Source organism: Eumetopias jubatus, unplaced genomic scaffold (genome assembly GCF_037043125.1).
Source record: "Eumetopias jubatus isolate StellerSeaLion01/CBP00866 unplaced genomic scaffold, mEumJub1_p1.0 scaffold_10, whole genome shotgun sequence".
Classification (NCBI taxonomy): domain Eukaryota; kingdom Metazoa; phylum Chordata; class Mammalia; order Carnivora; family Otariidae; genus Eumetopias; species Eumetopias jubatus.
In genome coordinates, this window is record NW_028274816.1 from 52020649 (window position 1) to 52042851 (window position 22203).

The 22203-nt window shown below is 49.4% G+C and overlaps 1 protein-coding gene across 2 annotated transcripts; it reads left to right on the top strand.

Moving 5' to 3' along the window:
* Positions 1-15781: 15781 nt before the first annotated feature.
* Positions 15782-21853, top strand: LOC114204178 (cytochrome P450 2A13). 2 transcript variants are annotated; one of them, XM_088027624.1, is made up of 9 exons: positions 15782-15961; positions 16242-16404; positions 17245-17394; positions 17642-17802; positions 18948-19124; positions 19606-19747; positions 20143-20330; positions 20997-21138; positions 21672-21853. In XM_088027624.1, exons 1-9 carry the CDS (start codon positions 15782-15784, stop codon positions 21851-21853), a joined length of 1485 nt encoding a protein of 494 aa, XP_087883750.1. The 2 variants fall into 2 exon arrangements, with proteins under 2 accessions (XP_087883750.1, XP_087883751.1); XM_088027625.1 differs by lacking the exon at positions 16242-16404 and having other exon boundaries at positions 15782-15980.
* The last annotated feature ends 350 nt before the right edge of the window (positions 21854-22203 follow it).

The window sequence follows — 22203 nt, forward strand, 5'->3', positions numbered from 1 at the left end:
TGTCTTCTCCCGTTCATTGATATTTATCCTTTCTGTGCCCTGTGAGATTTATTTTTTATTTTTTAAAAGATACTAGCTTTTATTTATTTGTTTTAAAATATTTGTTTATTTATTTATTTAGAGTGCAAGCAGGGGGAGGGGCAGGGGGAGGGGCAGGGGAAGTGGGAGAGAGAGACTCTCAAGCTGACTTCCCGCTGAGCACGGAGCCTGACCTGGGACTCAATCTCATGATCCTGAGATCATGACCTGAGCTGAAATCAAGTGTCAGATGCTTAACCAACCAAGCCACCCACGTGCCCCTTTTATTCTTTCTATAAAGGGGATCGTGCAGAATGTACCTTATGCCTGATTTCTTTGGCTCAGTATTATCCCAGGACAGTGTGGTGAATGTGAGTGCGGGCTCTAGAGCCAGGCTGCCTTGGGTGAGTTATTGAATTTCTCTGTGCCTCAGTTTACTCATCTGTGCAATGAAGATAACAGCAGCAACTAACTCTTGGGGTTGTTGTAAGGATTCAATCAATTGAAAATTTAAAAGCACTTAGAACAGTGCTTGAATCATGTAAGGAACACTGAGCACATGCTTAATGATTACTGGAGTCATTGACAGTTTCCAAGCTCTTGGCCATCTGGTTACACTTTGGCTTTTATGGAAGACTTTCAAAGGAGGGAGCAATGGCCATCATCGTACCCGAGATTACATCATACCCAAGATTACACTTATGGCAAAGCCTGGGCAAGATCCCTACACCCCTGCCTTCCCTAATTCTTCCCTCCCCTAAGCCCCTGAGGTGCCTGGGATTTCAGTTGAGAGCTGAGCTGGGTTTAGCTGCTATGTGGGGAGTGACCCTTCCAAAGTGTGGAGTGGGGATGGGCTGGGTTTGGACAAGAAAGGTCTGGAAAGTTGGTGGATGGAGGTGATTCTTCTCGTTGCTTCTGGTACTACTTCCAGTCACACCCATGTTCTCTATTAGCTTTGGGATTCCTTCTTCTGTGTTGTCTCTCCATGTGTGCGGCAGTCAGCCAACCTCAAAACCTTCTTTCGCAGGAGCTCTGCGTTAGCAAACCAAGCTGGTTCCAGCCATCCCCTTCCTCACAAGCGGTGAGTAGGGAGGATTTATGATGACTGGTGGAAAGAAACGTCATTTTCTTAGAAGAGATTTGCTACCAAGGAGAAGCTATAGATGTCGTCGGTAAAGATGAATGCAGAAGAATCTTGGAATCTAGATTTTTGGGTGTCCTTGATTCTAAGATTGGGGGAGTCAGAGATTCTCAGATGCTTATTCTAGTACTAAAATTTTTTCTAAGTGTCAAGGGAAGTCTCATCTTGAAGAATTACAAAATGATGACAGTTTGTGAATTGTCAAGGGTCCAAGTCTGCCACTTATTTTGAAATGTATCAAAAAATAGATGAATTGGTGGAAGGATCAGAGCATGTATAGATGGATAGGTGTGTGATAAAGCAAGTATGGTAATGCTGACTACAGAATCTAGGTAGTGGTTTACTGTATAATTCTTTCAACTTTTCTATATATTTCCAAACTATCGTAAGAAAATGTTAGGAGAATACGATACTATTCACTTTTGTCTCTTAGTGGACACAGCTGATTCCCTTGGAAGAGTTCATCAGTTGAGATTTTTTTAAAAAAGATTTTATTTATTTATCATAGAGAGAGAGCACAAGCAGGGGGAGCAGCAGAGAGGAAGGGAGAAGCAGGATCCCACTGATCAGGGAGCCCAATGCAGGACTTGATCCCAGGACCCCGGGATCATGACCTGAGCTGAAGTCAGATGCTTAACCGACTGAGCCACCCAGGCGCTCCTCATCAGCTGAGATTTTCTTTTTTTTCTTTTTTTTTTTGACAGGAGACACAGCAAGAGAAGGAACACAAGCAGGGGGAGAGGGAGAGGGAGAAGCAGGCCTCCCGCCGGCAGGGAGCCCAATGTGGGGCTCAATCCCAGGACCCTGGGATCATGACCTGAGCCGAAGGCAGACGCTTAACGACTGAGCCACCCAGGTGCCCCAGCTGAGATTTTCGAATGGGAGTTGAGTCAGCACTCAAGACTGCTGGAAGGATGTAACAGAGCTTGACAAAGGCTTTCCCCCCAAAGATCTGGGATTAGGACCTCTGTTATAAGTGGCAGAAATCTAACTCAAACTAGTTTAAACAAAAATGGGCATCTATTTTTGGGAGCTATGGAGCAAGCCATGAGGAGGTGGATAGGCTGGATTCAGGCTTTATGTGATGTCTTCAAGGACTCTGTTTTTCTTAATCTCTTTGCACTCCTTGCTCCCTCTATTATCCATCTGTTTTTATTAAGTAGGCTCCACGCCCAGCATGGAGCCCAAAGCAGGGCTTGAACTCACAACCCTGAGCTACAGACCTGAGCCGAGATCAATAGTCAGATGCTTACCCAACTAAGCCACCCAGGTGCCCTGCTTCTTTCTGACTTTACTGTTTGACAGATGTTATCCCTGTGGGGGAGAAGAGCTGCTGGAAGTCTGAGGCTTACCTTGTCTGTGGTGGATTGTTTTATTTTCAAAATGTCTTCTTCCCTCCCACTGGTCCTTTCCTTAGGAGAAGATTACACTTTCCTGTCCCTGCTGACAGGCTTGGTCATGTAACTCGCTTTGGCCATGCCTCCTGTTGGCCCTTTTTGTACCTATAGGTCTCGTCAGGTTCCAGCAACTGCGCCCTCCCTCTGAACTTTCAAGGATGCAGTGCAGCAATAGCTAGTATTCTGCCACCCCTCGCTGGATTTCCCTCAGTTTTGTGAATAGTCCTTTCATTAAACTCTAAATGATCCCATTTGTGTGTGACTCACCTTTCCTGCTGGGACCCTGACTGACACAGCATTCCATGGTTATGGAATGGCTCCATAATTTGTGTGGTCAGTCATCGGACTACAGTTATGACTGCTCCATAATTTGTGCGGTCAGTCATCGGACTACAGTTATTTCCAGTCTTTCACTATGGCATGAAGCTGCAACACATAAATGTGCACATAGGTCATTTTGCACATATTTGGGTAAACCTGTAGGATGAACTATTAGATGAGGAACTGCTGAGTCAAATAATACATATCTTTATAATTTGGGCTGATAGTGTTAAATCGTGCTCAGGGGTTGTACCAATCCACAGCTCCAGTAGCAGTGGATGAGAGTGAGGGTTGCTTTTTAGACTAAATCCACAATCCAAAATGTTTGGACACCTGTCCTGGAGGCTACTAAGAATTCTCAATTTAGGAATGCCAGATTTCTGGTTAATAATAGGCAAGTATCTGGAATAACAAATTGAATAAATGAGGCGTGTGAATGTATTTGTTTTCCAACTTGAATCTCTGATCACAGTAGTTAAGAGAAATTTTTGAAAGTTCATATTAGAAAATTTTTAATTTTAAGGGACTATGGGGTGCTTGGGTGGCTCAGTCGTTAAGCGTCTGCCTTCAGCTCAGGTCATGATCCCAGGGTCCTGGGATTGAGCCCCGCATTGGGCTCCCTGCTCGGTGGGAAGCCTGCTTCTCCCTCTCCCACTCCCCTTGCTTGTGTTCCCTCTCTCACTGTGTGTGTCTCTCTCAAATAAATAAATAAAATCTTTAAAAAAATTTTAAGGGACTATGATTCTGTGTACAGTGATTATAATATTTCAAGTCTTTGGTACTGAGACTGTGGTTCCCAGATCTCATGAATCTTTATGCCGTACCTCGAAGATTGTGTGAGTCAAAGGTTTTCAGCTTCTTCCCAAGAGACGGTGCACATGGATGGTTATAGTCTGAATAGGCACTTGTTATTAGTGTGCTTGTTATGAAACAAGACACGTGGATTTGGGGTTTCCTCGTACCCTCCCATCCCTCCCCCATGGAAAGCATCCGAAACTGGAAACTGAGCTGTTCACACAAATCTGAAAATGTTCGGAACTGGATAACTATGGTGTATTATGAAACACACAGGGCTCTGGAGGTTAAGTTACTTCATACTTGACTTTTCTTTTGCCTGTGTGTAGAATGAAAAAGGGCAAGAAAGAACCAAAAAGATCTGATTCAAGTCTGGGTATGGCTACTTTTTAGCTGTGTAATCATGGCTATGTCATTCAATGGCTCTGAGATTCCATTTCCTCACCAGCAAAATGAAAATAATAGTCATAAGGGCCCCAAAGTCATCAATTTGCCTGTCCCACCATGATATATTTTGCTATCCCAACTAGGTCTCCCCAGCATGGCACTCCTCTCATCTCAGAAATATCCCACCCAAGTTTGGTAAAATTCAACCTTTTCTCCGTGCATGGAAACCATGGTGCCTTGGCACATTATCCTCGTCACCATATCCTCCCGGCCCTGATGTTTATATTTCCTTCTACCACTATCAAATTGCATGGTTCTTTTTCTCTCAACCAGGACCTTAGCTGATTTGGGTCACTTATGAGTGATGTGACCCAAAACTTTGTATCTGAATTATCTGACTCTTCAATAGCTTGACTTTTTTTTTTTTTTTGCCATTGTTATAATTTTCCACAAACATTCCATAATCAGGCTTTCAGTCTCTGCTAGGGGACACTAGCAAGCAAGGAACTCTATCTTCCTATTGGATAATCTTTGTGGATTTTCTCTGGTCCAGGGAGGAACCCAGCCCAGAGAGACAGTACAAGACTGTGACTAAGAGTCTTGGCTTTGCATCTAGACTGCTTTGGTTCAAATACCCAATTCACCATTTACTTGTTCTGCGAATTTAAGCAAATAATTTCACCTACTGAAGTCTTACTTTTTCTCTTTGAAAATGAACATAAACTAGTGGTGTGCTGCAACAGGCCAGTACCAACTCACGAGAGCCATTGTGCATCTCCTCAAAATTCCACTATTTAGTGACTCTATGTTGAGTTGCTAGCTTGGAATCAGCTAGAAGCCAGAGCTTCCCCCTACCCCGACTGCCAAAAGCCAGCTGTTAGACACTTCCCAGTATACCACTGATACTGTCCCTTCCTCTCGAATTTGTTGTAAAGACATGGTGACACCATGCAAGACAAATGGTTATAATGTCTACTGACATGCTCAATAAATGTTAACCCTCATCATTATTATTATATGGGTAAGACAAAACAATCACTCAACAATTGTTTATTATTATCTGATTGAATAGGACAGGCCTCTCAGAGCTGCTTAACCTTCCAACTAATGCCATGAATTGAGATGTTCACTACATGGGGAGTCACCTTTCAAAATTCTGGAGTTGGGCATGGCAACAGTTTGGTCTCAGAAGAGCAGGGGCGTAGTTGGCTTGGAGATGATTCAGCTCAGCACCTCTGCTGAAATCTCGTCACACCTACTTTCTCTGTTAGCTCTGCGATTATAGGATTAATTGTTTCTCCCTCTTCCCATCCATCCTCTCCTGCCTATTAATCAGCCAATCACAAGTCCTTCTCTGGGATGAGCCCCAGGCTTACAGAACCAAGCCAAATATAGCCATCTACTTCATTATAAGCAGTGGTGGGAAGGATTTTTGATGGGTGCTGGGAAGAAATACCAACCTCTTCAGATAGAGATCTGCTGTAGTTCTAGGGGATCTTCTGATGTAGTCTGTAGATATGAGTGATGCTAAGATTTAGAGAATTAGCGATTCTCAGGTTCTTATGCTATGGCTCTGGTTCTGTGTATCAAGGTGTGGCTCATTAGGGAGAACGAGGAAGAGAAAAGTTGTTTGCTTCTAGGTGTCTTTGTGATCATACCTGTTCATGTTAGAACAGACTCCAGTTTGAGTTGAATTATCCCTCAAATCCCTGGGAGAGGTGTAGGACAGGGATAAACAGAAGCCTCTCCAATAGCCCTGGGTCAGGACTCTTCTGTTGCAAGTGTCTGCAATTCAGACAAACTTTAGCAAAAATGGTAATTGTTAACTGACCCTGAGTTTGGATTCAGGTGCTCAGATGAGTCTTCTGGACCCTGTCCATAACTGCATCTTTTGGATCTACTGGTCTATGTATGACTTTGTTCTCTTTTAAGGCTTCCCCAAGTGGTTGTATGATGGTCTTTTACAGTCTTAGGCCTACCTTGTCTTTGGCAGATTATATTCCTTCCCTACTGGGCCTTACCCTATGGGCAGATTGTATTTCTTGCCCTTCTACTTCAGGTTTGCCCATTTAACTTGCTTTGTGGAATAAATTGTGAGTGAAAATGAGCTGGTAAGCATAAACTTTAAGGATCGTCTCATTGCGTTGCTACTTTTCTTCCCTCACGTGGTACTGGCCTGTCCCAGGTAGATGCTCCCTCTTTAGCATTGGTCCAGCAACAAGAGGGCAAGAAGTAAATCCATAGCTAATTAGCAACAAGCATGACTTTGTGTGAGTACTGTATCCTTGTTGAATCATCCCTTAGTGCTGTGTAACTTAGTCTAAGCTGACTGATATATTGTATTTATGGTTCTAGTTTTTAGAGAATGGGCAACTCTTTCCCCCAGGAGCTCAAGCAAAAGTTTCAGGAAGAAATCCCAGTGGTCATGTGGCCATCTCTTATGAAATCATGGTGGTTGGCAGGGAGTGGTGTACTGTGATTGGTCATGCCATCATCATGATCCCACCCTTACCTTCTCCATCCCAAACCACACATGGACTTGAGCAAGTTTCCATGGAATGGGGGGGGCACTGTTCTCAAAAGAAGGGATACTGATAAGGGATAAAGCGTGTCTAGTGCAGATCTGTTCTTCAGTGGAGAGCTGGTGTCTGGGTTAGAATGAGATAAGTTTGCCTAGGGATCAAGGAACCTGGTAGGACATTCTAACCTCTCCTATTCCGAAGCTCATTCTTCTTTCTTTTTAAAAAAGATTTTATTTATTTGTCAGAGAGAGAGCACACAAGCAGGGGGAGGGGCAGGCAGAGGGAGAAGCAGGCTCCCCGCTAAGCAAGGAGCCTGACATGGGGCTCAATCCCAGGACCCCAGGATCATGACCTGAGATGAAAGCACATGCTTAACCGACTGAGCCATCCAGATGCCCCGAAGCTCATTTTTCTTAGAACCCCTCTCATAGATTGGGTTGTGTCTGGTGTTTAAGTCTGATGTCACAAAAAGACTCCAAGACCCCCAGTGGGAATCTCCCTTTGAGGGCAGAAGGAACCTGTAGTAGGTCACATTGCATACATGTTGATGGAAAAGGAACTGGTCCAGGCAGAGTGCAAGATAGAAGCTGGAAGAGCCTTCAACTTCCCTCATCATGACTTGGGAACCCCATCTGAACATGTGACATGTAGCAGAAGAGCCATAATTCTAGAAGCTCATTTTTGGGATTTTATATATATATTGCCTCTTGAGAGAGGCAGCATAACACTGTGGTTAAGTGCACACCTCTGAGATCAAGCTGTCTGGGCTCAAATCCCAGGTCTGTCTCTTGCTCTCTGCTCTCTCTCGAGCAAATAACTCAGCTTAGCTGGGATGTAGTTTAATTATCTGTAAGATGGATGTAATAATTGTATCTGCTTCAAAGGACTGTTGAGAAGATTAAGTGAGTCACTAAATGTGAAGCCCTTCAAATAGAACCTAAAGACGATTAGAACCCTGTGACCGTTACTTATGATTATATCAACCCCGCTAAGCCCCCACCAGTTTCTCTTGGGCTGGTGGCCCAATCATTTCTCCTTCTTTCATTTGGAAACAGACACACCTTCTGCTCAGGTTTGTTAACTTACTCTGTTGGAACAAGTAACACACTCCCTTGGTTCCAAATTCAAAAGCTATAAATCGACATAAAGTGAAATTGTCTTGCTCCAACCTATCTTCCTACTTTTAATGCTCCTCAGCTAAAGGAAACCACTTCAACATTTATTTATTTATTTATTTTAAGTAGGCTCCGTGCCCAACTCCCCACCGGAGATCAGGAGTTGCATACTTCATGACTGAGCCAGCCAGGTGCCCCCCAAGGAAGCTACTTTAAACAAACTATCCTTCTTCTAAATTACATGCAGTAATGGGCATGGATATGGAACGGATGGGTTTGAAGAATTTCTACATTTGTATACACCATGTACATACTACTCAGAATGTTTCTGATACTTTGGAAGACTCTTCTGTGTCCCATCTAGTCATTTTCACCCCCCCAAGCGACTGTCTTGACCTTCACAAATTTGTTTTGCCCATTTTTTAAATTCACATAAATGGAATCACAGAGTGAGTATGTTTTCTTTTGTGTTTGGCTTTTTGTACATTTGTGATAATCACTCACATTGTTGCAGATACCCGTGGCTTCTTTTTTAAATTGCGATGAAGAATCTCATTGTATGAATAGACTATTATTTACTCACCTACTCTAACTTGATGGGCATTTGGGTTGTTTCCAATGTTTGGCTATTTTGACCAACTCTGCTGTGAACATTCTAGAACTTACCTTTTGTGGGACATGTGCACTCATCCCTCCTGGATATATACCAAGGTTGAGAGAGAGAGAGAGATAGTGAGAGAGAGAGAGAAAGAGCATGAGCAGGGAGGAGAGGGAGGAGTGGGGAGAGCAGGGGGAAGAGGGAGAAGCAGGCTCCCTGCTGAGCACGGAGCTGAACACGGGGCTCCATCCCAGGACCTGGAATCATGACCTGAGCCGAAGGTAGACGCTTAACCGAATGAGCCACCCAGGCGCCCCCACCCTCCCTTTTTCTTTAAGATTTTATTCTCAGTCGACAGCTGTTATTTTCAGGATGCTTGACCCAGTAGGAGCTACTCAACCGTTACCAGACTCAGAAACTCCCCAGAACACTTCTAGAGTATGACCCTCCACCCTCTTATGAAAACCCTTCCTTTTTGGAGTCTTTCTCCTTCATCCCTGTCTTCTGTCAAACTTTTTCCCTCTCTCTCCTCCAATACCTGTCCTGCTCCAGCAAGGAGGCACACAAGTGGCCATGGGCATGAGCTGTCCTAACAACCAGAGAGAAAGAACCTTGACTTTCTTCTGCTCCCTGGCCTTCCCCTCCCTCAGCTCACCCTGATCCTTGCTGCCATCTGAAACCTGAACACAAACACTTTGCTCTCTACCCAAACCCCTCGTTCTGCTCACTCTCACTTCACTGCGGTGACAATGCTTGACCGGGTCTTTGGTTAATGTTCTAAAGAGCACAAACTCAACAGAAGGTCAAATATTGCTCCTATCGAGAGAACTGTTTTATTTATATTTCTTTTATCACATTCGAAATCTGCTGCTTTAGGCTCACAGGGAAGTTTTTCAAGAACCACAGGATTATCAGGAACAGTCTTCTGATATTTCATAAAGAGAAAAGGTGGTAGGGCTTGGCAGTCCAGCATGGTTGTTAAGAACATGAAATCAAGAGTCAACACAAGGCCATACGCAGGTTCTACCCTGATCAGCCGTGGTGCCCAAAACAACTCACTTCCACCTCTTTGGGCCTTCCTTAACTCATCTGCAACTGGGGATGGTAAACCCAACCTCACGGGCTTGCTGTGAAGACTTAAGTAAGATCACGCCCATAAAAAGCTTCACACAGTAAGAGAATAAGCTTACTGAATGCTACCATTATCAGCAGTACTAGCATTTAAATTTACACCAAGAAGGCTAAGATACTCACTTGGGAATGTTTTGAAACTAGTTAGAGGTGGTTGGTTTCTCAACTCTGTGAATGTACGAAATGCCACTGAACTGTTTGCATTAAAAAGGGTAATTTTTTAATAAGTATTTCTTGATTTATTTTTTAAAATTTATGTATTTATTTATTTAAGCTCTACACCCAACGTGGGGCTTGAACTCATAACCCCAAGATCAAGGGTTGCATGCTCTTCCGACTGAGCCAGCCAGGTGCCCCTTCACTTCAATTAAAAACAAAAACGTGCTCATTTGGGAGAGGGTCATAGATTTCAGCCACACTTGTGGGCATGAGCCAGGTGTTTTGGAGAGTTTTGGGTCAGGCTAGGAGGTAGAGGACAGCAAGTTGATTGATGAGGTAGCAGAGGGAGAAGGGGTGTAGCAGTCACATGTGTCTGCTGTGTCCCACCATCTCACGTGTGCACACCTGGCCTGTGAGGCTCTCCTCTCCTCCCCCACCTGTGAACTCATCCGGCAAGACCCGGTTCAAACGACACCGTCTCTAGGAAGCCCTCCCAATCCTCAGCCCCAAGTGCTAAATTATTACACATAATTATTAATGAATGCTAATGGAATCATGAGGACTTTAGTTTATCCGGGTCTGCTCTCCCACTAGCCTAAGAAAACCCTAGAAGCGGGGATTGTGCTCGGTTCCCAACATGTCCAAGGTGGAACTCATCAGCTCCTTCCTCAAACCTGTCCTGATCTGTGTCCCCAAACCAATAAGCGACACTACCATCTACCCCCACACTGGGCTCCTCCCTCACCTTACCCCACACAGCCACACATAACCAAGTACGAACTGGTTTTCCCTCTGTATCTTTCTCCAACCCATGGCTCCTCCCCATGCTCATGGCCCTGTCCTCTGTCCCCTGCAGCCTATAGAAGCCACTTCCGTGTCTCCGGAACTCTAGTCTCATCTTCTCCAAAAATAGGAACCATCTGTCTGAAACACAAATTTGGCCATTTTGTTCCCCTGCCTAAGACCCTTCTGGGGCTCCCCATCACCTTAGGACAGAGTCCACACTCCCCACCCAGTCACATAAGTCCAGCAGGTCTGACTCCTGTGATGGCTTCAGCCTCATCAATGCGCACGGCCCAGATCCTTCCACCCTAACAGTACCTGACCATGCTCCACTGCCTTGGCTCTCAGATTCCTCTGCCCAGAATTCTCCCGCCCTACAGTCCCTATCCTGCCTCGGAAAATCCCTACTTAGCCCTCTCGTGGCTCAGCCTGAACTTACAAGGTTGAAGCAGGTGCTATTTCTGGGCCCCTACACACACCGGTGCGCCCCCCCGCACCCCTCCGCCTGTGCCTTCTCACACCAGCCCTGTGCATTCCGGGCGTCACTGACTTGGGCCGCTCCGTCTCCCCTGTGGAGTGAGAGCCTCATGAGGGCAGGGCCCAGGGTCACCGCTGTGTCCTCAGCATCCCTCAGCATGGGCGGGGACGGAGTGGCGGGGTGACTGAGCACTGGGTGGATGACTGTCTTAAATGTGCTGAGTGGCTTAGGAGGCTGGGGGACGCTGTGGGAGAGAATTTTCTGAGTGGATGTTTGCGCTGATCCAATAGGAGTTGACCCACCTCCGAATGCTCTCAGGACCTGCTCCCATGCAGGCTTTTTCTGCCTGGTGTGACCCTTGAAAACCGAGGGTCGCAATATCCTGAAAAATAAAGGAAATACCTGTGTTTTTAAGAAAGGACGTGGAGCAGCTGGGCCAGGGTTGTGTTTGAATACAAACAGACACAAGCAGATCTCAGCCACGTGTACACAGCGTGGCCCACATGTCAGAATGCACACACAAAGTGTCCGTCCACACACCCATACATAGTCACCAGTGGTACCCGCTGCACACATACACGTGTGAAAGTACAGACGGACGTCAGGGTGGACACACAGACACACATGCACATGTCCTCCAACAGGCATACTCCAAAGCATGACTCAGTTGCCCACAGACAGACACAGAGACTGGTGTGCATTCGGGCACACTGGCCTGCACACACACACCCTGTCATGTGTTCACACAGATGTACATGTCTGGACCCAACAGATATGGATACCCACTCATGCACACACACACTCCACAGACAGGTGTGTTCATAAATACATATATCGACATGGACACGCTGATACATACATGCGCTCAGATGTGCAAAGATCTCACACACGTGCCCAGAATGACACACATATACCCCTTATATATCTGATGTATAAATAAGAAGATACACAACAGAGGCCTCTAGGAGAACCCACTGCACACACTGGCATGAACAGAAAGATCCGGAAGCACGCAAGAGTGTTGAAGGGCAGGCTGACTTGCAGGGAGGATAAAGAACAAGACAGACACAAAGGGAGACAGATGATGGGCAAGCTGCTGTGTGGGGGCCATGCCTCCCCACCCCCAAACAACCCCTGACCCCCCTCCTCACACAATGCCTCCTCCATCATCAATGCTGCCTCCAAGGTTAATGTTCCATTCGCAGCTGCAGGGGGAAGGCGCAGCTGTGTCAAAGAAGGAGGGACAGGCAGGTTCCCGCAAGGCTTTCTCTCCCTTCCTCCTTTACCAAAGAAAAAGGATTCGGAACTTTAGACCAGAGCATATAAAATCTGGAAAGGGGTTTAGAGAATCCCTTACTTCATCCTGAGGATCAAATAGGAACAGCTACTATTTGTTGGCACTTCAAACCCATGAATCAATGACTCCTCCCATAATAAGCTAAGAGGTACATCCTGTCATTGGCCGCAGGAGGCTCAGAGAGGTGAGGTGACCTGCTCAAAGCCCCACAACAAAGAAGCGATAAGGTATTCCAGTCCATGTCTTAACTGTGCTCTCGACTGCTCTACCATTGTCCAGAAAGGGGAACTGAGTCCCAGGGAAGGAAAGAGATTTTCCTGGGCGCTCCCCTAACTCATCCTGGAAGCTGATGGCCAGGCCCTTGCACGCTGGCCTCCCACACTCCTGCCTCTGAGGGAGAAGTCATATGATGACAGATGCTAGCCTCCCTCCATGTTGCCAGGTTACCAACAAGGCCAAGCGCACTTGACGTCTCTGCTGCTAAGTACTTCCGTCGGCCATATGCCCTACTCCTCCTCAGCTCATGGCAGCCTGTCTGAACGCTCAGTGCCCTGGCTGGTGCCAACCTCACTGACAAACAAACACTTGAAATTCTACCTCCCTCCTTGCCCAGGAACAGCAAGGGGAAGGCGGGGTTGGGGTGGGGTGCAGGCTCGTAGCCAGCCCAGGTGGAGGCTGCTGTTTGGGATTAAGGGGACTGATACCTGCCAAACCTGTGCTAATCCTTCCCTCCTGTGCTCCCTTTAAAACCAACAAACAACTTTTCTCTCTGTTTTGTTCTCTGCTCTTTGTTCCCTCCCCACAGGATTCCAGCTTAGAGGTCTAGAGCACTTTGAGCAACACGGCAGTCCTGAGAGTGCCAACCCACCCACCTGCACTCGTCCAAAGTTGGAGCTGGCCTCTGAGTGGGCAGAGGGAGGTTTCTAACCGTCAGATGCTGGGCCCCCCCATGGGGGCCCCTGTCAGGCCCACGGAAGACCAATCCAGCACCCGCATGGTGCTCATGTCACAGACGGCTGGGACCACCGAAGAGCTACATGGTGCCACCCTGATGACCCCCAGAAGCCAGCCCCGGTGGCCACCGGGGCCTACTCTCAGACCCTCCTGGCGCCAGAGGTGGCTCTGTGAGTGCTCTCCTGGCATCAAGTTCAGGGTCAACTTGCTTTCAATTCCCGTGTCTAGCGAGGACGAGATGATGCCAACAGCAGAAGTTACTGGCGAATCTCTGTGTCCAGCGCCGATGCCAATCCCACATCACCCCTTGCTAAACTTGGTCTCCTCTTGGCCCTCAGGGTGGGCTAGGCCAGTCAGTGGAGGAAGGAGAGGACAGGCTTCGAATCCCAGCTCCCTTACCTGCTATCTGGGTGTGACCTCGAGCAAGTGGCAGGAGGGGAGGCCTGCTCTTCTGAACAGCAAAGGAGGATGCTATGGATGGGCGCCCCTGCTAGAAGGATTCCACGAGGCCCCATGTCCACACCCTGGCTCTGCACAATGAGTGCTCGCCAAAGGCTAGCGCCCTACAGTTAAGGAAGAAGGTCGCCCGCCGAGGGAAGGACAGCAGGGCCGCCATCTTCCCTCACTCCCACTCCGGCCTCCGGGGCCTGGCTCTCTCCCCACTCAGTTTTCCCAAACCTCTCCTGCCATCGAGAGGGGAGATCCCAGGGAGTGGATCTGAGGGTCTTGGGTTGAGGGAGGACACCTGGCTGTGATGGGGGGTTCCCAGAAGTATACGGGAGTCCAGCAGGATCAAAGAGTCGGTACCTCCCCCAGGCTTTGACCGACCTTTGCTTCGGACACAGCACCTCCTCTGGTGCCCAGAATCCCCACTGGGACCTCAGAGCAAGGTCAGGATCAGTGTCACTGCCTGTCTGCGGTTGGGAAAGGGGTAGAAGTCCAGAGCCACGTTTAAGTGGAACTTTTCTTAGGAAGGAAGAGTAACTAGTGGTCTCTGGGGCAGAGGGCCTGGGTAGGATTTGGAAATAGTAATGACATCCACCCATATGGCGCCAAAGAGTCCCAAGTGTCTCAAGGGGCATAATTTACAGAAAGCCTCACCGGTCCTACCCAGATCCCTGGGGGAGCTCACTAGGTTCATCATTTCCATTGTTGCTGTTAGTAGTCATGCTACTAATGTTCCCATTTGGTGTGTGAGAATCCTGAGGACAGACAACAGAGGGTGGGCAGGGGCTCCTGTGTCTCCTGGTCTGCATGCGTACTCCCCCTTCCTGGGGCTGGGTTTCCCCACCAGTGGGAAGGGGGCACTTGAGAAGAGGAGCTGGGGCGGGAGGGTGTGGGAGGTCCGTCTGGGGTGATTCTGGGTTTGGCAGGGCTGCTGGCAGCACATGGAGGGAGCGATGGCGGGAGAGGTTTGGGAAAACTCCTGGGTGGGGAGAGAGCCAGGGAGACCCGTTCTATTTTTAAAGTAGGCTCCACACCCAGCCTGGAGCCCTACGCTGGGTTTGAATTCATGACCATGAGATCAAGACCTGTGCCGAGATCAAGAGTCCAATGCTTAACTGACTGAGCCACCCAACAACCTGCTCCCCTCCTGAGACCATTAAACATGCATTCCTCCTCATCAAAAACCCCAAATCCACAAGGACAGCCACACATGCTGTCCCATTTCAACTCATTCTTTCCTTCCTTCTTCTTTTTCTTTCTTCTTTCTTCTTCTTTTTCTTTCTTTCTTTCCTTCTTTCTTTCTTTCTTTCTTTCTTTCTTTCTTTCTTTCTTTCTTTCTTTCTTTCTTTCTTTCTTTTTCTTTCTTTCTTTCTTTCTTTTTCTTTCTTTCTTTCTTTCTTTCTTTCTTTCTTTCTTTCTTTCTTTCTTTCTTTCTTCTTTCTTTCTTTTCTTTCTTTCTTTCTTTCTTTCTTTCTTTCTTTCTTTCTTTCTTTCTTTCTTTCTTTCTTCTTTTTCTTCTTTCCTTCCTTTCTTCGTCTCTTTCTTTCTCTTTTTAGAAAAAGAGTGAGGTAGCACTGGCAGGGGGCAGGGGAGTCGGGGGGACAGAGGGCAGAGGGAGGGCAGGGGCAGAAGGAGAGGGGGCTGCAGAGGGAGAAGAGGGAGAGATAGAATCCTAAGAAGGCTCCCTGCCCAGCCCAGCACAGAGTCTGATGCTGGGCTCATCTCACAACACTGAGATCATGAACTGAGCCAAAATCAAGAGTCAGAAGCTGAACTGACTGAGCCATCTGGGCACTCTCCATTCCAACAGTCTTAAACCCAGATCCCTGGATTCTTTTCTCTGGAGACGTAAAAATCCACAATGTTAGGGTCCCGTCTCACTCTGAGACGGAAAATCCAAAACTTAGGGGGCTCCACATACAAGTATTCTAAATTCTTCAGTTCTGGAATTTGTCTACTGCTTCAATCAATCCTACAGCCCTGGGGTGGTCCCTCCTGAGGGGCAACACACTCTGTCTTGGGGCCTGCTCCTTGTTAATCCTCCTGGGGTCCCCTCCTCCTGCCTCATTGGCTGTGTGCCAAGCTCAGCAGTGAGCCCAGGGTGTGGGGGGGGGGTGTACCTGGAAAGTGAAATGGTACAATTATATAATCAGCACCTAACTCCGCCTTTCTCTCCCAGTTGGTATAAAGTCAAACCAGCCCAGCCGGCACCATCTGACCGTCTCTCCCAGTGCCACCATGCTGGCCTCAGGGCTGCTTCTGGTGGCGTTGCTGGCCTGCCTGACCATAATGGTCTTGATGTCTGTCTGGAGGCAGAAGAAACTCTGGGGGAAGCTTCCTCCGGGACCCACCCCATTGCCCTTCATCGGAAACTACCTGCAGCTGAATACACAACAGATGTACAACTCTCTCATGAAGGTGTCAGGACATGGGATGGGTGGAATGGGGGTGGGGCTGGAAGCCTGCCTAAATGAGCTGGGACTTGGTGGCAGGGGATGGGCAAGGTTGGACCAGAGTCTTAAGAAAGTGGAAATTTGCAGGTTGGCCAGCAGGGTCCTAGACAAGAAAGAGCCGATTTGGGGATGTCCAGCCCCTTGAGTGTCAGAACCTGGAGGAGATGCACGCAGTAGGTGAGGGCTGGGCACAGGGCCAGTTCCCAGTGCGGGCTGCAGCCTCTAAGCACTCCCACCTCCATCAGATCAGCGAGCGATATGGCCCGGTCTTCACGGTCCACCTGGGGCCCCGGCGCATCGTGGTGCTGTGTGGACACGAGGCGGTGAAGGAGGCTCTGGTGGACCAGGCTGAGGAGTTCAGCGGGCGAGGCGAGCAGGCCACCTTCGACTATCTCTTCAAAGGCTATGGTGAGGCGCTCCAGGTGGGAGCGTGTGGTCAGGCACACTTGGCCTCAGTTTCCCCACTGTTCTTCTCCTGACTCACTCACCCAGAGCTGTGGCCGAGTTCTACCCCTGCTTCCCTCTGTGCTTATCCCTGGTTATCGTGGCCTCTCCTTGCTCTTCTCTAGCTTGACTCAGGGTGTCTGAGTCTCTATTCCCCCTGCTTCTCGGCCCACCTCTCTGTTCTCTCTCACGGATGCCTCTCCTTTCCCTGGGCCTGGGAGCAGTTCTTTGGCATTTCTGCCTTGGAGCCCCGGTCTTCAATCCCCGCGTCCTGCCCCTTACTCCTTCTCAGTTTCTGAGCTTCCCGGAGCTTCTGCCTCCCTCTGTCTGTCTTTTCCTCCTCTGTGTGAGAATCTCACCTTATTTCTGCTTCACACCCCATGCCTTCAGCTCTGGAAACATCTTCTCCTCTCTCCAGACCCTCTCTGTTGTCTTTCTGTATTTTCCTCTTTCTCCAGCTCAGCATTAGGATCCTCCGTGATTTTTATTGCCACTTCCCAGTTCTCCAAGGAGGTCAGGCTCCTCCTCCCTGCCTCTCTCCCTCTGCTTATGTGTCTCCGCATGTAGCTTGGTTTCTCTGGGCATCTGACTTGCCTGTCTCCCTCTGATTCTTTTCTTCCAAGCCGGTCTCTATCTCTTTCAGTATTTCTCTGAACCTGAGTTGTATTTCTCCGACCCTGAGTTGTATTTCTCCCCGTCTCCCTCACCCCCCAACCCATCCTCCCACTCCGGGATCCGCTCACCACTACCCACCTCTGTCCCCGCCCCTCCCCGCCTCACCACACCCCCACGCTCCCTCCCCAGGCGTGGCATTCAGCAACGGGGAGCGAGCCAAGCAGCTCCGGCGCTTCTCCATCACCACACTGCGGGACTTTGGAGTGGGCAAGCGAGGCATTGAGGAGCGCATCCAGGAGGAGGCGGGCTTCCTCATCGAGGCCCTCCGGGGCACACGCGGTGAGCGGCGGGGGAGGGGGTCGGGAGTGAGCAAGAAGGAAGGGTACACCCACACGGACGCACCCTTTCTCCACTGGGAAGGGGACTGGCTTGGGGGAAGGCATCAGGGCTCCAGGCTCTGGGGTCTTGTGCTGGACGTTTGGCTCCTCACTCCAGTGCCCTCCTCCAATACTCAGGCTGGCATCAGATCGCCCAGTTGACGCTCCCCCAAATCCCTGTCTCCTCCCCAACTCATCCCATTCCCCAGGTGCCTTCATCGATCCCACCTTCTTCCTGAGCCGAACAGTGTCCAACGTCATCAGCTCCATTGTCTTTGGGGACCGCTTTGACTATGAGGACGAAGAGTTCCTCTCACTGCTGCGTATGATGCTGGGAAGCTTCCAGTTCACAGCTACCTCTATGGGGCAGGTAACCTGTCCCAGTCTGGCTCTACAACACCCCTACCACAACCCACCAATTGCTTTCCCCCATGGAAACGGGTGCCCCAAACTGCCATCCTCCGCCAGACCAGGTTCCATCAAAGCCACTCTTGTGACAATGCAATGGTTACACCAGAACACCCACTTTCCAAGGACACCTGGATATCTCAACAGATGCTGCCCCCAACCAAAAAAACCAAAAACCAAACCAAACAAACAATGAACAGAGCCTGCAGGCAAGGTACATGTTATTGGCCCAGCCATGCCGCCTGGGGATGTGTTCCCATCCCAACTTACCTACCTGTCCCTATTACGATAGTCCATCTCTTAATACCTTAACACCTGAACAAGTGACCACCTCAGCCCACCTCCTGAATACCTGAACACCTGGTGCTATAAAACCCAGCCTGCCAAGTCATTTGGTAATTGCACAGGTGTCCCAAACCACCTAGAGAAGTGCCCCTATAGAGCCCGCCGAAACACCTGAACATCTGGACAGGTGACCCAACCAAGAAGACCCCTACACATGTAAACACCTGGCTAGACGTTTCCCCAAACGCCCAAATCGTGTCCCCCAACCCAGCTGACTCAATTACAGAAGTGCCCCCCATCAGCCCCTGTGAACATCTGAAACACATGAACAGGTATCTCCCCCTCCTCAACACTTGCATACCTGTCCCACTTTCACACCTCAACCCCACCTCCTAGAAGCCACCATTCTATATCCCTGAAATATCTGGGTACTTGTCTCCAACTGAGCCTACTCCACACCTAGAGATCTAAACAGGTGATCCACCATATCGGTCAGAAAAAATAGGTCAACACCTGAACATGAGTCTCCCAATTCAACCACATCTGAATATCTGAACCCCCAGATGTGTTCTCCAATCCAGCCTCACCCCAATACCTGAAACCTGGATATGTGTCCCAACCCATCTCACCGACATTCTGGGAAAGAGGCCCTCACACTCACGTGAAACTTAGCTATCTCCTCCCATCATGCTCCGTATAAATCCTAAACACCTGCACAGGTGCCTTTAACCCACTGCCTTCCTTGCCCTGAGAAAGGTCCCGCTCCCAGCAGGACCTGCCAGTGAACAACTATCCTTCCCTTTCTTGTCTCCCCATCCTCAGCTCTATGAGATGTTTTCCTCAGTGATGAAGCACCTGCCAGGGCCACAGCAACAGGCATTTAAGGAGCTGCAGGGTCTGGAGGACTTCATAGCCAAGAAGGTGGACCAGAACCAGCGCACCCTGGACCCCAACTCCCCAAGGGACTTCATCGACTCCTTCCTCATCCGCATGCAGGAGGTACAGCCCAGCAGCCAGGGCGGACAACAGCAAAGCCACGCAGAGGGAAACCAGGCTGGGATGGGGCGAGCAGAGGCCCCTTCAAATCATCGCCCTCATAACATCCTCACAATCTCAACAATAATAACCGTGGCTGCTCCATCCACCAGCACTTGTCCATGGGCAGGACCTGTGTGCAAACCATCAAGCAACACTTCCATAACATGCACTCGCTCTCTGTATCCCTCTCCTCAATATTCCTACCTAAAAGAGTGAACAGCAGGGCTGATGAGTAAAGGACAGGTAGGCAGCCAGGTAAAGAGTGTGGGAGGGGCATTTTCGGCAGAAGCAGCAGCCTGAACAAAACCCTGGCAGAAGTAGGGTCTCTCTTCCCACCTCTGGTCTGGACCTAAGAGAGGTGGGTCGAAATGGAAAGACCCCAGAAGGGCTCTGAGAGCCCTGAGGGGGAGTGGGCCTGGCCTGAAGGCCTCTCTCCCTTCAGGAGCAGAACAACCCCAACACGGAGTTCCACATGAAGAACCTGGTGCTGACCACACTGAATCTCTTCTTTGCGGGCACTGAGACTGTCAGCACAACCCTGCGGTACGGCTTCCTGCTGCTCATGAAGCACCCAGAGGTGGAGGGTAAGACTGTGAGGGCGGGGCAGTGAAGTGGTGGCCACAGACCCTTACACTTCCTCTGAGCACACTGCAATGTGCCCACATTTCCCAGATGTCTGGAACCTCAGACATACCCTGTTATCCAGATGCTAGCTGATATTCTGCTGATAAGCACCAGCTGAGTTGCACTGGCTGTTAAAATCCTGAAATATCTGAACCGATGGGTAAATAGCTCCTGTGCTGAGTCAAACAGCTCCCGTGTTGAGAGCAGGTGAATAGGACGCTGCACCAATCATGCTTATGGTCAAGGTCTGTTTTGAATCATCTACGTCCATATCACACATGGATGTACACATTTGGACTATCATCTCCACCCTGAGACTGCTAGGTACCTAAACACTTTCCCCCTCCTCCCACAGCCAAGGTCCATGAGGAGATTGACCGGGTGGTTGGCACGAACCGTCAGCCCAAGTTTGAGGACAAGGCCAAGATGCCCTACACAGAGGCGGTGATCCACGAGATCCAAAGATTTGGGGACATGATCCCCATGGGCCTGGCCCGCAGAGTCACCAAGGACACCAAGTTTCGAGAGTTCCTCCTCCCCAAGGTAACTTTCCTGCCCCACGTAAGGGTACCTCCAACCTGCTCCCTGTGACCCAGCACCCCATTCCCCTCAGAAGCTTCCCAGCCCCTGTCCCACCGCCTCAGTCAAACACTTCCCCAACCACCATGACCCTTCAACCTTCCCACTCAGAGATTCTTGAATCCAGTATCTCCCCAGAGCTCGTGCTGCAAGGATTGTGCACCCCATGTCCCCAAACGTCCTCTCTCAAAAGACATGAACTTCATTTCTAGACCTCCTCCCTCAAGGACACGAGTCTCACGTCTCCCAAACATCCCGCCTAGGAGACATAAACCCAGTGTTTTTCAAAGTTCCTGTCTCTGGAAGCATCAACCCCCATGTCCTCTCAACCTCCTGCCTTGGGAGACTTGAACTGCACATCCCGCACACCTTCTGTCCTAAGAGACACAGAACCTGTGTTCTTCAAACTTCCCTGCTCGGGAGACGTAATCCCCACGTCTGCATAGCTTCCTGTCTCGGAGACATGAATCTCCTGTCTCCCAAAGCTCCTCCCTAAGAGGACCCACACTCCTCCCACGCCTCCATTTCTCATCAGCTAGGGCATCCCAATTGTCCCTCCAAGCTCCATGCATTGTCAGCATACTCTACCCCCACTCCACCTTATCAAATACCCCTTCTCCTCCTCGCCAGGGCACTGACGTGTTCCCTATGCTGGGCTCCGTGCTGAGAGACCCCAAGTTCTTCTCCAACCCCCGAGACTTCCACCCCCAGCACTTCCTGGATGAGCACGGGCAGTTTAAGAAGAGTGATGCTTTTGTGCCCTTCTCCGTTGGTAAGAGACCACTGTCTGCTGCCAAGCCACCGCTCCCACCCACAGGGGCTCCTTCATCCCAGCTCTCTTCTCTAAGGTGTAGCGTGGTGTCTTTCTCCAGCTTGGAAGTCCCTCTCATGATCTACCTTGGAACCCCTCAGCTGCCAACCCCCATAACGACTTGAGCTGAAGCAGAAGGATAAGGATGACCACAGCTGTTTCAGAGATGGGGAAAATCAAAGCCCTTAGTGAGTCAGATATTTGTCCAGAGTCATTTAAATTCTTTAGAGTCCTCGGTTGGAGGTGAGGGCCCAGCAGCCATATCTGAGTGTGTACTTGGACGGAAGGGGCATCGAAATTTCCCATTGCTACAGCTAGCCCATCCCCATCCCATGCACAAGGGAAACTGATGCTCAGAGAGGATTAGAGACGCCTCTGGAAGCCTCTCAGGCCACGCTATTCCAGCCCCTCCTCCCTGGGAGAAAGCGTCTGGGGGTGGGTAGAGGGGCAAGGGAGCAGGCCTCACCTCCAGCCCTCCGGTTCTGTGTCTTCAGGAAAGCGGTACTGTTTTGGAGAAGGCCTGGCTAGAATGGAGCTTTTTCTCTTCCTCACCACCATCTTGCAGAACTTCCGCTTCAAGTCCCCGCAGCTGCCCCAAGACATCGACGTGTCCCCCAAGCTCGTGGGCTTTGCCACCATCCCACGGAATTACACCATGAGCTTCCAGACCCGCTGAACAAGGGCTGTGGGAGCGCAGGGCTAAGGGGAAGAACAAGGTGGAGGGAGGAATCAGGGGTGGGGCTACTGAATGGGGTGTGTTTAAGGGAAGGGTGGGGCTAGTAGGGGCGAGGTGACTTAGGGGGAAGGAAGGGACAAGGTGAATAGAGGAGGAAAGGAATGGCCTTTTGTCTGTTGACCTTGCTGGAGATAGATCCTTAAGAGGTGGGGTAAGAGGAAGAACCTTGCACTCTACTGTTAATAACGATAACAACGCTTATTATGTATTGTATCAAATTATGCGTCAGTTCTGTGCTAAAAGCGTCAAACACTTACCTCACTTAATGCTCAGAAACCTATGTGCCAGGG